At 38.1% G+C, this 18,694-nt stretch overlaps 1 protein-coding gene across 1 annotated transcript in view; it reads right to left on the bottom strand.

Moving 5' to 3' along the window:
- Positions 1-832: 832 nt before the first annotated feature.
- LOC142259306 (uncharacterized) overlaps positions 833-18,694 on the bottom strand; it is a 30,264-nt gene continuing 12,402 nt past the window's right edge. The window contains exons 2-3 of the mRNA XM_075331776.1: positions 16,489-16,579; positions 833-2,298 (exon numbers count right to left, since the gene is read on the bottom strand). Coding sequence (XP_075187891.1) covers positions 1,253-2,298; positions 16,489-16,579 — 1,137 coding nt within the window. The 3' untranslated portion in view covers positions 833-1,252. The remainder of the gene's footprint in view (positions 2,299-16,488; positions 16,580-18,694) is intronic.

The raw sequence follows: 18,694 nt of genomic DNA, 5'->3' as shown, positions 1-18,694 counted from the left end.
TGATGTCATACCTAATCAGACCAGCTGAAGCACCGGACAGGTGCGAAACGGCCGTCGTCTGCTACAGCGCACACTCCCTCTCCCCACCAGCCCTCTCCGCACATGTAACCTCCGCTGTTTAAATAAACAGTTTTTCTGCACAGCAATTTAACCGGTGAGTGCTATACTTTTTCTACTTTGCATTGCAAGATTTGTTATCTATTGATATAAGCACCCCGGTGTTTGCTTCCAGCCTCTGAATACAGGACTTTCTTTGTAATGGACAAATAGGCTTGTTGAATACTGAGTAGTGCCCTGGAATTCCTCCCTTTTTCCAAAAGTTACGTATCATCGGTGCAGTCTCCGACATTTCCATAATGCCGGTGCTGCGACAGGTACGATGTTGTTCCTCGTTCCTGCAGCAGCACACATCGCTGTGTATGAGGCCGCAGGAGCGAGGAACATCTCCTACCTGCCTCCCGGCTGCAATGAGAAGGACGGAGGTGGGCGGGATGTTTACATCCTGCTCATCTCCGCCCGTCCGCTGCTATTGGCCGCCTGCCGCATGACGTCGCTGTGACGCCGCACGACCTGCCCCCTCAGGAAGGAGGCGGTTCGCCGGCCAGAGCGACGTTGCAGGACAGGTGAGTGCATGTGAGGCTGCCTTAGCGATAATAATCGCTACGGCAGCTATCACTAGATATCGCACGTGCGACGAGGGCGGGGACTATCGCTGCAGCATCGGTAACACATTGTTACCGATGTTGCAACGTGCAAAGCCCGCCTAACTGTAATGAATGGCAGATCACTGAGATTGGGAGTTAGGAAGAAGAGAGAGGAGGAATGTTGGGTATTTTTTTATTTTTTTGGGGGGGTGGAGCGGGAAGAATCGCAATACTCTTATCTATATAGTGAATATATAAATATATAACAATGTGAAATGTTCAATGCACATGGAAGATTGGTTTTTATTTGATTTTTAGAAAACAGACGTCTGTTACGATGATAACGACATTAGTAACTGTATATAATATAATTCTAATGTACCTTCTAACGTGCTTTCCCTTTCTTGTTTACTTGCCTTTACTTTGTCTCTCTCATGTGTTATTTTGGTCAGTTTGTCAAATCTATATTTTCTCCCCATGTTTATTTTTCTTAGTGGTAAACAAATTATAATTTAAATAAAACAGTTCTCACCTTCTAGGTATGATGGCATCTACCCTTGTGTTTTCTGATGTTTAAAAAGATGCCATTTGTGTGTAAAATATTCCTCTCATTTTAAACATATGAAGGGTTTCTCCCCTGTGTGAATTCTTTGGTGCTTAGCAAGACTTGATTTCTCTGCAAAACATTTCCCACATTGTGAACATGAAAAAGGCTTCTCCCCTGTGTGAGTTCTCTGATGTCTAACAAGATGCCGTTTTTGGTTAAAACATTTCCCACATTCTGAACATGAAAAAGGCTTCACCCCTGTGTGAGTTCTCTGGTGTGTCAGAAGACGACATTTGTGCCTAAAACATTTCCCACATTCTGAACATGAAAAAGGCTTCACCCCTGTGTGAGTTATCTGATGTGTAAGAAGATGGCATTTTTGTTTCAAACATTTCCCACATTCTGAACATGAAAAAGGCTTCTCGCCTGTGTGAGTTCTCTGATGTGTAAGAAGATGGCATTTGTAATTAAAAAATTTCCCACATTCTGAACATGAATACGGCTTCTCCTCTGTGTGAGTTCTCTGATGCGTAAGAAGATTGCATTTGTAATTAAAACATTTCCCACATTCTGAACATGAATACGGCTTCTCCTCTGTGTGAGTTCTCTGATGCGTAAGAAGATTGCATTTGTAATTAAAACATTTCCCACATTCTGAACATGAATACGGCTTCTCCTCTGTGTGAGTTCTCTGATGTGTAAGAAGTTTGCATTTGTAATTAAAACATTTCCCATATTCTGAACATGAATACGGCTTCTCTGTGTGAGCTATCTGGTAACTAACAAACTCTGAAGACATTCTTTTTTCTCCTGTGTGAATTTTTTTGGGGATTTTTCGATACTCTGTAGTTGAAAATTGCTTCTTTCCTGTAAGAACACTTTGATTTTGAATGCCTCTTTTGTGACATTTATTTTTTTTAATAGTCTGTGATGAATTAAAGGGTAAGACTTCTTTAATAGAATCAGATGATAGATCTTTGCTGTGAAGAGATGATGGTATATCTGGAATAGTGGCATTCACTTCCGTTATATCTTGTGTGTTATCAAGGCCATCTGATTTTAATACTGAAGATGCCAGTTGTGCCTCTAATCTTCTGGTACAGTCATCTGCCAAGAATAAAAATTGATTGTAATAATATATTCAAATTAAAGGATATAATTTATAAAATAGCTTGTTTTGCTGTTACTAGCGTCCCAGCACTGTCCTGCATCCTTTTCCCGGCGGGGACTCTAGCACACTTATTGTCCCGTACACCCAACAATGGCTTCCATGTCCCCAGTCCCTTCCACCGTCTCCCAGGGCCCGCAGAGCTCCTGGGAGTCAGATAAGGGAGCTGAAAGGCACTATGTATTTAAGGCATCCTCCCCCATGGGAGGTGCCTGGGTAATGTGGTCTATCCTTAAAGACATGTTGCTAGTTGTCGGGTTCAGTTCTGCTTCCTGAGTGTTACGCTGTGTGTGCGAACACGTATATTTCTCCTAGTATCTGCTGTGCCCGGTGGACCTGCTGCATCTATCTATACCAGTTGTGCCTGCTAGACCTGCAGTGACTGTCAGTATCTTATACCTGACAGTTGTTGCAGTACCAGGACTCCCCAGAGTAGCACTGTGAAGGCCTAGGCTATGAATCGTTTCTCCAGTATGATATTCTATTATAATAAGCTTAATCTGTATTTTGAATGTTTTATGGATTGCTTTTTACATATACCTGACTGAAATGTTGCAAGGATTGTATATGTAAACAAACTATGCTTAGGGCTAAGTAATCAGTTTGTAGTCTCATAAATAAGTAAATTGACATTCTTCAATAGAACATTTTCTTTGGAAACCGGTTAGACTCATGAATAAGCAATATTCTTGAGTAGACTGTCGTCTGTTCCCAGACACACTTAAAGGAATGTTATTTTACAGGACTGTCCAAAAAGCTGTATAAAATGTTATATTTTTGAATACACGGGCAGAAGACCTTCACTTCTCTCAAATAGAGACATGTTTCTCAGTGTAGTCATTTTCCTGATTCATATACATCTGCGCAGTTCTAATTTGAAATCCAACTCCGTGACACTGAGTTAGATAACATAGCTAAAGAAATTGACAGTTCTATAAATTGTAACTATTTACTAAAACAAAAACCGTTTACAATCGAACAGTAAATCTCAGAGTAGAAACCAGGAGCCCAAGATGGTCACCCCTTTGTTCTTTGTGCCTCAAATATGTTTGAATAATTAGCCATCAAATAATATTTTCAGACAAAAAATTATAATGAACTGCTTCTCCGTCAGTGGAAAAATGGAGGGTTTCCACAATGGTTGTAGCTGAAAGACTCTTGATTATACAGAGATATGGCTTCTGTAGAGTCAAAATAGTCATTTACACTAAAGCAGAATACGGTAAATGCTATTTACTGACTATATGTTGCGGTATCACTATTTGTTTAAAGAGCTTCAAATGCAATGTTTGTTCACTTCTAATTCTTTTACATTTTTGGTGAACTTTATATTTTTTTAATAAATGCAAAACAAATCAACCTCACATTACAGCTAAGATAAAGTAGAATATGCCACAGAAAATAAAATCTCATACACTGGGATCAGATTCAGCATTACAGATGTGTTATCATGTAAAGTGACAGATGTCAGATTGGAGAAATGTATATATGTAGTTTTTTTTCTGAATGTGAACACAGCTCCGCCCCTTTCGGCCATGTTTTTTCCATCTCCTATATAAGAAAGTCCTTAGTTACCCCTCTCCACCCACAGCAGTTTTTAATTGCAATGAGATGACACACAGTTAGGGTCACAGAGCTAGGGACCCCAATATAGAGATATACCTTGACGAGGTCTTGGGGCTCAGTTACATTGATCAATGCGATTGCTAAATATCTCCTTTTTCCTAATATTCATGGCAGGTATGCAATTCATTATTCACATGTTCAAATTAGCAAGTAGCATTTTTCATTGTATATTCCAACATTTTTCCATATGCTTGAGGCATTATACCATTATCTATGTTTGATGTGCAGCCTTATCCTTGTATAGTATGTAATTTTTGGCTTGCACTCATAATATATATATATTAGTGCTCACTTCAGTTATCCTATTCAGTTATATGTAGTTTTTTTTCTGAATGTGAACACAGCTCCGCCCCTTTCGGCCATGTTTTTTCCATCTCCTATATAAGAAAGTCCTTAGTTACCCCTCTCCACCCACAGCAGTTTTTAATTGCAATGAGATGACACACAGTTAGGGTCACAGAGCTAGGGACCCCAATATAGAGATATACCTTGACGAGGTCTTGGGGCTCAGTTACATTGATCAATGCGATTGCTAAATATCTCCTTTTTCCTAATATTCATGGCAGGTATGCAATTCATTATTCACATGTTCAAATTAGCAAGTAGCATTTTTCATTGTATATTCCAACATTTTTCCATATGCTTGAGGCATTATACCATTATCTATGTTTGATGTGCAGCCTTATCCTTGTATAGTATGTAATTTTTGGCTTGCACTCATAATATATATATATTAGTGCTCACTTCAGTTATCCTATTCAGTTATATGTAGTTTTTTTTCTGAATGTGAACACAGCTCCGCCCCTTTCGGCCATGTTTTTTCCATCTCCTATATAAGAAAGTCCTTAGTTACCCCTCTCCACCCACAGCAGTTTTTAATTGCAATGAGATGACACACAGTTAGGGTCACAGAGCTAGGGACCCCAATATAGAGATATACCTTGACGAGGTCTTGGGGCTCAGTTACATTGATCAATGCGATTGCTAAATATCTCCTTTTTCCTAATATTCATGGCAGGTATGCAATTCATTATTCACATGTTCAAATTAGCAAGTAGCATTTTTCATTGTATATTCCAACATTTTTCCATATGCTTGAGGCATTATACCATTATCTATGTTTGATGTGCAGCCTTATCCTTGTATAGTATGTAATTTTTGGCTTGCACTCATAATATATATATATTAGTGCTCACTTCAGTTATCCTATTCAGTTATATGTAGTTTTTTTTCTGAATGTGAACACAGCTCCGCCCCTTTCGGCCATGTTTTTTCCATCTCCTATATAAGAAAGTCCTTAGTTACCCCTCTCCACCCACAGCAGTTTTTAATTGTAATGAGATGACACACAGTTAGGGTCACAGAGCTAGGGACCCCAATATAGAGATATACCTTGACGAGGTCTTGGGGCTCAGTTACATTGATCAATGCGATTGGTAAATATCTCCTTTTTCCTAATATTCATGGCAGGTATGCAATTCATTATTCACATGTTCAAATTAGCAAGTAGCATTTTTCATTGTATATTCCAACATTTTTCCATATGCTTGAGGCATTATACCATTATCTATGTTTGATGTGCAGCCTTATCCTTGTATAGTATGTAATTTTTGGCTTGCACTCATAATATATATATATTAGTGCTCACTTCAGTTATCCTATTCAGTTATATGTAGTTTTTTTTCTGAATGTGAACACAGCTCCGCCCCTTTCGGCCATGTTTTTTCCATCTCCTATATAAGAAAGTCCTTAGTTACTGTAAAATGATTAAAATTAATACATCTAGTTATCAAATATTTCATAGTAAGACATATACGTTCATAGTTCTGTTTATGTTGGAGGGCATAGGTTATTAATAAAGTTTATAAGGGTAAATATGCCCATATTGAATATACTTGAGTGCTGAGCATGGAGGGATATATTTAAATCCTTCCCGAAGCTTCTCGAAGCTTCTAGAAGCTTACGTAATATGGAACTATATTCAACTGTGTTACACTAGAAGGCCCTATATGGTTTGAACAGCTGGTATATAATACACGATGGAGGGGGCTACTGGGCGCTCTCCACACTGCCTGCGGTGAGAAGACTCCAGTGCTGCAAGATATGATACGTTGTCCAGGCTAAGAGATGACATCCCCAGCATTGCCGTTCAGGAGCCAAAGAGAGATGGGTAAAGACTTCCCATTGTTCAATATGGACTAAATGAACTCTTTTTACATAAGCTATCAAAGTATATTATTTTTTTCCTTTCTGTAACTGAACCTTGGCAACCATTTTTAAATAGATAAAATACATTTATTTTTTACATTTTTGAGGTCTTTTCTTTCATGCGGCTTTACGTATTTGAAGAAAAATATATTTAAGAGTATATTTTTTAACATTTGGCGAGTCAGCTATTCGTGATTTTTTTTTATATTTTTTTTGTTGTTCCTTCACTTTGCATAAGGGGGGTCGAAGTTATCAAAGTCATAAGTATTTTAAATATCTCCTGCAAAGGATCAGGAATCGACAATTTATAAAAAATCACGCAGAACCTAGGAAATACGTATGAGTCAAGTTGCATGAATGTTTTTTTTTTAAATGAACTTTAAAGTCTTTACAAAGTTACAGGAGTTAACTTTTGACGTATTTTTGAGCAAGAAAGATAGAGTCAGTCCATAAGAAGTATTGGACGGGTTGAACAAGGTGAATCAAGTCTTACAGGATCATCCATCAGATCATCTGATCATTTCAGGTAAGAAAATGGATTTTATCTCTTCATATGTGAAGCAAAGTAAACTTCAGTTCACTTATCCAGATATTTCTAATGTAGAAGAGATTTGGTTACGCTTTTATGAGGAGTGTGAACTTGAGAATTCACGTATAGAATGTGCAAGGTCTTTTAATAGAGAGAAACAGAAAATCAGAAATGTCTGTCATTTAGTCTATGATTTTCACAAGTTAATCGTAGAAAAGTGTAAAAATGGTGGAAATAGACAACCTGAATTGTCAGGAGAGTTAGTGACAGAGAAATCCAAAGACTGCTTAGAACCTGGAATGTCAGTCAGTGATATTGTGAATTCTGACTGTAATGTTGGCTGTAATTTTGTAAATCAGAATTTTGATAATGGCGACAGACACGTGTTACCTAGTCAAGGTGCCTTTCAAGATACTGAGAAAGAAGCAGGAAATGACGTAGTGAAGCCAGAAGGGGAGGAGCCAGAATGGGACACGTGCAGAAAAGACACGTGGAGAGAGAAAATGGCGACGATCAGTTTCTAAAAATAGAACAGGCTAAGTTAGGGATTACACTTAGAAAAAATTTATTGAACATATGCAAATTAATTCCCGCATATAATCCTAAAATACATGTTTGCAGAAACTCAGAGATATTTGAAAGTTCCATCGAGAAATTTAATTTAACCAATAGTGAGACGAATCAGTTATTCCGTATGTGGTTACCTCAGCATTTTTTTAGACAATTGGCATTAAAAAAGTCTTCTGGCAATGAGACATTTGATTGTTCAAATGATAACGACATCATAAGGCTGAAAAATCTCATATTCTGTACAAGGAATGAATCTGATCCAAACTATGAGATGTTGAAGGAATTACAAATTGAACAGAATGAGAGTACGTTCTCATTTATGTCCGTTTTTGAACGTTTATATAGGGCGGTTATTCCAAATGTCAGATTGGATGGAATGATACGTTTATTCATCAAGAAATTTAATTTCCTTGACAATGCAGCCTGTGCGGTGGCATTAAATAAAAAGTCCCTATTCGAATGTACGACATTTATCGATTTTGTTAGAAATCGCCAAAGTCAATCAAAACAGAAATTAATTAATTCTGAAAAACCAACACAAAAAAGGGTGAGTTTTTGTGAAAAACCAACAGTGTCTCCCAGATCCAAATATTTTTGTGACAAAATTTATGAAATTCGCAGGAAATTTCATGTGAATTATAAGTCATACACCCCCCCTCTTTCCTTGTCACCTTCAATGAAAGAGAAAATTGTCACAAAATCTGATACCGATTATCTCAGACAAGCGATTTTTAAAGGCCCTGAAAGACAGAAACAGGTGTCTTGTGTAGATTCTCTCCCCTGGTCACTAGTGAAAGAAAAAAAGTCGTCCAGAGAATTTGATAGGCAGCGACAGCTGGGTGGTTTTCCAGAGAAAGATATTTTTCCTCATTTAAGGAAAAAAATTGAGTTACAAAATAACTTCAATTCCAATTTTCTGGAAATTACTGTAATAAATCGAATCTTGCAAAAATTGAGGTTTGGTTTTTAGCTGGATAAAAGGGGATTTCTGGATAAATTAATTTTGCTATTTGATAATCATAATTTTTCATATACAGTGAATATATTTATATATTAGAAGTAGTGATAGTAAATCAAGGTCATATTTTCATTTAGTCAAATGATAGTTTTATGTTATAAATTTAATAATTTGATCTCTGTATATGAATAATAATATTTAAAATAAAATAATAAGAGAAAGTAACGGATTTTAAGTGTTTCATTTTTATCATAAATATGATAATAATTTTATTCTTTTATTTCCCTCAGAATTTATCAGTAAAACAGATTGATGAAGTATTAACTTTTTATTTTTACATATGTTCTTGTCTTCAATCAGGTAACATATATTTTCTTGTGTAAGGTTAATTCGCGAAAGCATGATTGAATAATAATTATTATTTTCTCAGGTACCAATGGTCAGAGAAGTATACTTGAACGTTTTTTTTATGAATATATATATCTCCTTTAGAGTTATTAGAAATGTAATCTGAGCTTTGGAATGTAGTAAAACTGCTTGCTGTCTTGGAATGGTGTTCCTTGCACGTGACCAGAGCATGACTTGATACTAAAAGCTAAAAATAAATGTTTGTTCCATGGTCATATGTACAGTGTGTAATACATTGGAATTTGTTTTTTTCGAGAAGTACTTCAAATTAGTAGCATAATCTTTGAAATGCGCATAGAATAATTGGGAATACAGGGATTTGAGTCCGTCAATGTTTTTATGTGAAAGTATGTTACAGTCTTGTGTGCATAGATGTGTCAATGAATGATTGATTGTTTGAGCAGCTGCTAAAGTCAAAGTATTTGGATCCAGAGAGAAAAAAAAAAAAAGAGAATTTTTGTTTTAACTTAGAAGTTATAAGATATGTATGTATACTATATAGAATAAATAAGTTATAGTACATAAGGAATTTATACAAGATATATATTTTAATTCTTAGACATATTTCTTTAGTATAGAGATATTAGGATTTTTTATTAAGGGTTTATTCTGAATAGTTACATTCTAGAATAAGGTTATAACGTTTTGATTTTCTTATATCTTTTTGTGTTAGTCACTTCTTTTACTGATACACAGATTGGTAATCATTTTTTCTTTTCAAATATGGAAGTGATATTGATAATATGGTCTTGAAGATATACCACACAAATTTTAATTTAATTTAATCTAAACATATTAATTTTTATAATATCATATTTCATGATATTGAAAGGGGGAGGTTTGGTCTCAATCACACACATTTATATTTGATAAATATATGTGTTTACAGGATACTTTAATAATTAATATTTCAAGTACAAAGGAAGAATTGGAAAAAAAAAATATATTTGAAGTATATCATAATGCATTTATATACTAAGAGAAGTGTATTATTTGCAAGGTTACATGACTTAATTATTTTTATTGGTTATTGATAGGCTTGGTAATTTTATAAGATATTGGTAACATTAAGGTTATGTATTATTAAAGACATAGGTGTTATATACATAGAAGGCCTTATTTTTATTTCAAGTTTTATTTTTATTCCGATTTTCATTTTTCTTTTTATTCATATTTTTTATATTAATTATTTTAATATTCACATTTTTAAATTAAAATCTTAATTCTACAATTTTATTTTTTTCTTCAGATTTTAAATATCTCAATTGAGAAAACACTTCAATATTTAGTTCAGTAATATCTAATATAAGAATATTACTTTATTAAATATGAATCATATGAAAAGGGGAAAAGTTCCATTTTTTTTTTTTTGGAAGAAAAGATACTTCCTTCATCAATACATACAATTGTTTACTTTCTGGTAATACATTATTTTTATATTAGTATGTTAACACATTAAGGGTGAAATATTACTTATAGTTACACATTTTCTTATAGTAGGTTATTTAATAAATAATAGACAAATCAAATAAATTAAATTAAAGTAATAAAGATGGAAGATTAAGGTACATCTAGGTTTACCTTCCTATATTTACAAATAATATATATTATATTTTTAATCAATAATAATTTACAATAGGTATTATTGTGTTTTGATGGTATCATCCAGTCTTTTCTAAAAGGTTATTTGCTTTGATTTATAATTTACAAATGATCTAACTAAAAGCCACATTGTTGCTTTCATATTTATAATATGATACATGTTATAGGTACACATTATATTGTTTCATACTTTATATTATATTTTGGTTACATTCAACACATTGCCACCTATGGGTTCGGAAGGGTAATGCACCAATGACAAAAAAGGTCATTACAAGAAAATACTATTGTCTATACCATTATGCAATATTTTATCATTCTGAGTATCAATTATATTAATACTTTTACGATAATAATAATAATGACATGGTATTATAGTATTAGAGTTATGGTACGCTGTGACATTTATTAGTGATAGTTATTGCCATATTTGGTATCTAGATTAGGGAATGAATCAGTCTTCAATCAAGATTAGAGAAGATAAAAAGACTTTATATTTTTCCTAAAGTTAAAAGGGATTTTGCAAAAAGGTCCAAAAGGTAACGTCTCAAATAAGACTGTGTAACATACAAAATACACTTACTGTGCTTGCATCTCAGAAACACAATAGTCCTATGATTTCAGGATGGACAATGACACATGGTCTGTGCATTAAGACCTCCCTAAAGTTACTAAGAAGAGCAATGACGTGTTAAAGTTAACCCCTGTCGTGCTGACCAAGAACGTCTTAACATCTGTTATTCGACAACAGGCAGCATGGAGGATAAAAGGTGACTAATGTAAATTGCACTGCACAGACATCAAAGACTTTTGCTATTCTTCTTCTACACTCATGAACTGTGGTTTATCAACATTGGCTATGGACTTTGTAATAAAGAATAAAGTTTATGGACTTTGATCTAACAATGATAAACGCAATACGGGACTGTACTAAATCGGTAACCATTCATTTTTATCAAAGGATTTATTTCTAAGAAACTGTGTTTATGCCGGATTACATCGGAGATAAGAAGACATCAACTCAGAGGACATCATATGGTGACCGGATTTGGTTTTTGCATTTCTTTTTAGGTCTAGCGAAGTATAGTTATATACATTTTTATATGATTGATCAGTCACAGCCTGTCATAACATAAATCCACATTATTATATTATTGAATTTACAAATTAATTATTCTTCATCATTATTATTGATATTAATCCATTATCGCCAAATAAGGAAAGAAGATTTGTTGTTTTAATGATGTATTAATTAGTTTTCGGGGTTGCTCCACCCACTTCAAGGGGGAATTGTAAAATGATTAAAATTAATACATCTAGTTATCAAATATTTCATAGTAAGACATATACGTTCATAGTTCTGTTTATGTTGGAGGGCATAGGTTATTAATAAAGTTTATAAGGGTAAATATGCCCATATTGAATATACTTGAGTGCTGAGCATGGAGGGATATATTTAAATCCTTCCCGAAGCTTCTCGAAGCTTCTAGAAGCTTACGTAATATGGAACTATATTCAACTGTGTTACACTAGAAGGCCCTATATGGTTTGAACAGCTGGTATATAATACACGATGGAGGGGGCTACTGGGCGCTCTCCACACTGCCTGCGGTGAGAAGACTCCAGTGCTGCAAGATATGATACGTTGTCCAGGCTAAGAGATGACATCCCCAGCATTGCCGTTCAGGAGCCAAAGAGAGATGGGTAAAGACTTCCCATTGTTCAATATGGACTAAATGAACTCTTTTTACATAAGCTATCAAAGTATATTATTTTTTTCCTTTCTGTAACTGAACCTTGGCAACCATTTTTAAATAGATAAAATACATTTATTTTTTACATTTTTGAGGTCTTTTCTTTCATGCGGCTTTACGTATTTGAAGAAAAATATATTTAAGAGTATATTTTTTAACAGTTACCCCTCTCCACCCACAGCAGTTTTTAATTGCAATGAGATGACACACAGTTAGGGTCACAGAGCTAGGGACCCCAATATAGAGATATACCTTGACGAGGTCTTGGGGCTCAGTTACATTGATCAATGCGATTGCTAAATATCTCCTTTTTCCTAATATTCATGGCAGGTATGCAATTCATTATTCACATGTTCAAATTAGCAAGTAGCATTTTTCATTGTATATTCCAACATTTTTCCATATGCTTGAGGCATTATACCATTATCTATGTTTGATGTGCAGCCTTATCCTTGTATAGTATGTAATTTTTGGCTTGCACTCATAATATATATATATTAGTGCTCACTTCAGTTATCCTATTCAGTTATATGTAGTTTTTTTTCTGAATGTGAACACAGCTCCGCCCCTTTCGGCCATGTTTTTTCCATCTCCTATATAAGAAAGTCCTTAGTTACCCCTCTCCACCCACAGCAGTTTTTAATTGCAATGAGATGACACACAGTTAGGGTCACAGAGCTAGGGACCCCAATATAGAGATATACCTTGACGAGGTCTTGGGGCTCAGTTACATTGATCAATGCGATTGCTAAATATCTCCTTTTTCCTAATATTCATGGCAGGTATGCAATTCATTATTCACATGTTCAAATTAGCAAGTAGCATTTTTCATTGTATATTCCAACATTTTTCCATATGCTTGAGGCATTATACCATTATCTATGTTTGATGTGCAGCCTTATCCTTGTATAGTATGTAATTTTTGGCTTGCACTCATAATATATATATATTAGTGCTCACTTCAGTTATCCTATTCAGTTATATGTAGTTTTTTTTCTGAATGTGAACACAGCTCCGCCCCTTTCGGCCATGTTTTTTCCATCTCCTATATAAGAAAGTCCTTAGTTACCCCTCTCCACCCACAACAGTTTTTAATTGCAATGAGATGACACACAGTTAGGGTCACAGAGCTAGGGACCCCAATATAGAGATATACCTTGACGAGGTCTTGGGGCTCAGTTACATTGATCAATGCAATTGCTAAATATCTCCTTTTTCCTAATATTCATGGCAGGTATGCAATTCATTATTCACATGTTCAAATTAGCAAGTAGCATTTTTCATTGTATATTCCAACATTTTTCCATATGCTTGAGGCATTATACCATTATCTATGTTTGATGTGCAGCCTTATCCTTGTATAGTATGTAATTTTTGGCTTGCACTCATAATATATATATATTAGTGCTCACTTCAGTTATCCTATTCAGTTATATGTAGTTTTTTTTCTGAATGTGAACACAGCTCCGCCCCTTTCGGCCATGTTTTTTCCATCTCCTATATAAGAAAGTCCTTAGTTACCCCTCTCCACCCACAGCAGTTTTTAATTGCAATGAGATGACACACAGTTAGGGTCACAGAGCTAGGGACCCCAATATAGAGATATACCTTGACGAGGTCTTGGGGCTCAGTTACATTGATCAATGCGATTGCTAAATATCTCCTTTTTCCTAATATTCATGGCAGGTATGCAATTCATTATTCACATGTTCAAATTAGCAAGTAGCATTTTTCATTGTATATTCCAACATTTTTCCATATGCTTGAGGCATTATACTATTATCTATGTTTAATGTGCAGCCTTATCCTTGTATAGATTGGAGAAATGGGGCCTGGATAGGAGCAGAAAACTGGCTGCAGTGGAAAGCCATGAAATAAGAGCGGCTTTGGTACTAACTACTAACTACTAACTACCGTTTATCGATCTCTCTGCCGCATATGATACTGTGTGGAGGGAAGGACTTTTATATAAATTTCTGAAGGTGATTCCATGTAAGAAAATGATGTACCTCTTGAACAATATGATTGCAAATCGAACTTTTCATCTTATTATGGGCGATTCAACCAGTTGTAAGAAATCTTTAAACAACGGACTGGCCCAGGGATCAGTGCTGGCACCTCTCCTGTTTGCCCTGTACCTAGCTGATATTCCTAAAACAGTGTCACGGAAATTTGGATATGCTGATGACTGGGCACTTGCTATGGTAAGCAAAACAATGGAGGAAGCAGAGGACGTTCTTACAAAAGATCTTAGTGTAATGGGAAAGTACTTCCGACAATGGAGATTAAAACCTAACCCATCAAAAACGGAAGTTTGTTGCTTTCATTTACACAATGCAAGTGCCAAGACTGAACTTAAAGTACAATTTGAAGGCCAATCTGTTAAACACAATTTCAATCCTAAGTACTTAGGTGTAACCCTTGATAGAAGTCTAACTTTTAAATCCCATCTGGATAAATTGGCACAGAAACTGAAAGCATGTAATAATATTATTCAGAAACTTTGTGGATCCTCATGGGGCTTGGCAACATCTGTTTTGAGAACATCTACTCTTGCCCTGGTGTACTCTGCTGCAGAATACTGTGCTCCAGCATGGTTAAATAGCTGTCATGTGAACTTAATTGACACTCAGCTGAACAACTCTTTGCGTATAATATCTGGTGCTATTAGACCTACACCTGTTCACTGGTTACCTGTGCTGGGTCATATCGCACCCGCAAATCTAAGAAGACAAAAGCTCCTACTTAAAGAGTACACTAAAGTAGTGAATAATGAAAAACTTCCAATACACCAAAATATCAGAGATGTTACAATACAACGATTGAAATCAAGACATCCACCCATCTGAACTGCAATCACCTTGCATGAACAAAACTTCAATTTAGAGGAGAAATGGCGAGAACTTTGGGTCAATGTAGTAGAAGGTGATCCCCAAATGTTCCCTAATTTACAAAACCCTCCACCAGGCTTCAATCTACCAAGGAAAACATGGGTTACTCTAAATCGTATCAGAACAAACTTTGGCGTCTGTGCAGATTTTATGTATAAGTGGGGAAAATATGACTCTCCGACCTGTGACTGTGGAGCAGATCGTCAAACTATCCAGCACATTGTTGAGGAGTGCCCCCTGAGATCCTACCATGGTGACAAGAAGGATTTCTATATTGTAAATGATAACGCTATTGCATATATAGAAAATCTTGATATTCAAATTTGATTTTTATCCTTTTGATATTTTTCAATCACTGACTATTGTCTGGTGTTTATTTTTATAAGATGGTAAGATATACGTTCATACGGTTAAATAAACTAACTACTGTAGAGAAAACTGTGACTATAGACAATAACACATCTACTAAAATGACCGCCCTCCACCCCGACAGCCTTCACCGTCAGTGATTTAGTAACTAGAGGGGACACATCTGGAGTAATTACAGTATGTTGCTCGGGGGCTCTCGGCAATCCAAACTATTGTAGGGGCCAATATCTTCTGTCAGATGAGTTTCCTGAAGAAATATTAGACATTTACTTTCTGTTTCTCGGACTCCACAATGGACGGCTCCAGTACAAGGTCTTATATAATGGACATTTGTAGAATTCAGAGAAAATATCTTTCAGGCTCTTGAAGGTAAAAACATCAGAACTTTATGTGTTATTACTTTCCTTTTTTCTCTAATTACATTTTGGGTATCATGTGAGTGGGCTGCCCGGCCTCCATGTACCCACTGTGGGGTAATCCTAACCTCCCTCATTTGTTACAGTTACCCTGTGCCCAATTTTGGATATAAATGCCCCTATAAGCACAGTCATCAGAAGGGAGAGAAGGAAGATCCATCAATAAGATGCCGGGATTCTAGGAAGATGGATTCATTGCTCTCAGTGGGAGAAACAATAAGAATCTTGTAGTTATGATACTTATTAATGGCGAACAAAAATAAAGTAAATGATGTTACAGAGCAAGCTTTCCAGACTACTGAGGTCTCTTAATCAACTACAAGATTATTATTTTGTTTCTCGCACTGACAGCAATCAATCTTTATTCACCTGGAGAACACGGCACCAAACTAAGAATCTAGGACGTCACCAGCATCATTACCCTCCGCTTTCTCTTAGGGGTCCACCATACAGTTTAGATTCTTCTTCCCATGATTTTCTAACTTGTCTGCACATTCTACGTACGCTGTCATATTGATTTATAGATTAGAGATCTGGGCAGCTAAGGGTCAACGTCTTCTAATTTCAGGTGATAGGATGGATCCTACCTGTAAGATCTGGCTGAAACAGATCTCACTCCAACAGAAGGGCGTCGAAAACACAAAATAATGGGGACAGTTTTGGGTGGAGGAGCATGTGGTGGTCTAACAGGAGAATGGTGACCACTTGATATGGCCGGACTACAACCCTGATAAAGCAGCCACAGCCGGTGACTGAGAAGAATCTGTGACTTCTCTGCATTTAGTGGTCACTACTCACCTGGGCGGTTATCTGTAGGAATCTTCTCTTTACTCCGCTCATCACCCCTCACATATGTCTCTGTAGTATTAATATGGGGCAGATCTTCCCCCTGAAACAAATATTGTAAAAGTCACAGACAAATGGAGAAGTCCCATCTATGATCAGCTCTAATCCTGCCATCTCCACCGCTCTCATTACACAAGCATAACACATATAATACTGGAGGATAAAACAAGACTGAGCACAAGACCTTCACAGCCGTCTACACATCATAGGGAGATTTCATGGCACCTTCTCTCCATCTACCTGATGATCCTGAGGAACATCGGGGTCTTCTTGTTTATAGTCCTGTGGGAGAAGAGGACGGGGACATCTCTCTGGTGTTGTCCTCTTACTGGATAGAACTGGAGGAGACACATACAGGGACTGAATTCATTCCTTACATACAGATAATTATAGGCCGTGTGTATTTAGTCCTATTACCTGGTGATGTGAGGGGCTGGGGAACCTCCATCATGACGTCCTTGTACAGATCTTTGTGTCCTTCTAAATACTCCCACTCCTCCATGGAGAAATAGACGGTGACGTCCTGACACCTTATAGGAACTTGACACATACAATGATATCGTCACCCCCGATCCCTTCATAGCGTTACTGTATAATGTCCCAGCATTCCCAGCAGTGTCACCTCTCCAGTCAGCAGCTCAATCATTTTGTAGGTGAGTTCTAGGATCTTCTGGTCATTGATGTCCTCATGTATCGGGGGGTGAGGTGGAGGCCCCGTGATTGGGCTCAGGGGTCTTCCCCATCCCTCAGACACAGGGGCCTGACAGCGCTCACTAGAGGTCTTCTTCACTACTGTGTAATCCTGGTTATGGAGAGACACAGTAATAAATCTCACTCCAGACATTTCCAGAGTCCTCACCTCTCCAGTTCTGTCCATCTGTTATTCCCATAGATAAGAATGATGTAATGTGACGTCATCAGAATCTCTCACCTCTCCAGTAAGCCGGAAGAGGATCTCTAGGGTGAGGTGTAATATCCTCTCCGCCATCTTGTCCCTGTCCATATCCATCCTTCACGGGGCAATCATTCTCTTCTATAGAAGATCTCCACTGAGAGGATCCGATATTGTAGGGACCTGAATGGGGAGAAGATGACGATGTAACATCATAGAGAATCCGCTGTAATAATACAATTACTGGAGATAATAAGGGGAAACATAGAATGAGAACATTCTGGGGGAACATTATACTGTGGGAGGCAGAAAGGGGTTTAGGACCAAGGGCAGAAAGGGGCCAAGGACTGAGGGCAGAAAGGAGCCGAGGACCGAGGGCAGAAAGGGGCTGAAGACCGAGGGCAGAAAAGGGCCGAGGACTGAGGGCAGAAAGGGGCCGAGGACCGAGGGCAGAAAGGGGCCGAGGACTGAGGGCAAAAAGGGGCTGAGAACTGAGGGCAGAAAGGGGCCAACGACCGAGGGCAGAAAGGGGCCGAGGACCAAGGGCAAAAAGGGGCTGAGGACCAATGGTAGAAAGGGTCCAAGGGCAGAAAGGGGCCAAGGACCGAGGGCAAAAAGGGGCCGAGGACCGATGGTAGAAAGGGGTCGGGGACTGAGGGCAGAAAGGGGCCGGGGACCGACGGCAGAAAGGGGGCGAGGACCGATGTTAGAAAGGGGCCGAGGACTGAGGGCAGAAAGGGGCCGAGGACTGAGGCGCGACAAATTTTTAGGCCACGCCCCCTAACCACACCCATTTCACAGTCACGCCCATATCCACTCCCCATCCACACCCATTCAGCACAAACACGCAGGCAGCCGGCGGGCCTCCAGCACGGACACGCAGGCAGCCAGCGGGCCTCCAGCACGGACACGCAGGCAGCCGGCAGGCCTCCAGCACGGACACGCAGGCAGCCGGCGGGCCTCCAGCACGGACACGCAGGCGGCCGGCGGGCCTCCAGCACGGACACGCAGGCAGCCAGCGGGCCTCCAGCACGGACACGCAGGCAGCCGGCAGGCCTCCAGCACGGACACGCAGGCAGCCGGCGGGCCTCCAGCACGGACACGCAGGCAGCCGGCGGGCCTCCAGCACGGACACGCAGGCAGCCAGCGGGCCTCCAGCACGGACACGCAGGCAGCCGGCAGGCCTCCAGCACGGACACGCAGGCAGCCGGCGGGCCTCCAGCACGGACACGCAGGCAGCCAGCGGGCCTCCAGCACGGACACGCA

Source organism: Anomaloglossus baeobatrachus, assembly GCF_048569485.1.
Source record: "Anomaloglossus baeobatrachus isolate aAnoBae1 chromosome 5 unlocalized genomic scaffold, aAnoBae1.hap1 SUPER_5_unloc_7, whole genome shotgun sequence".
Classification (NCBI taxonomy): domain Eukaryota; kingdom Metazoa; phylum Chordata; class Amphibia; order Anura; family Aromobatidae; genus Anomaloglossus; species Anomaloglossus baeobatrachus.
Note: the sequence above shows the minus strand (reverse complement) of the source record. Positions and strands in the feature narration are given on the sequence as shown.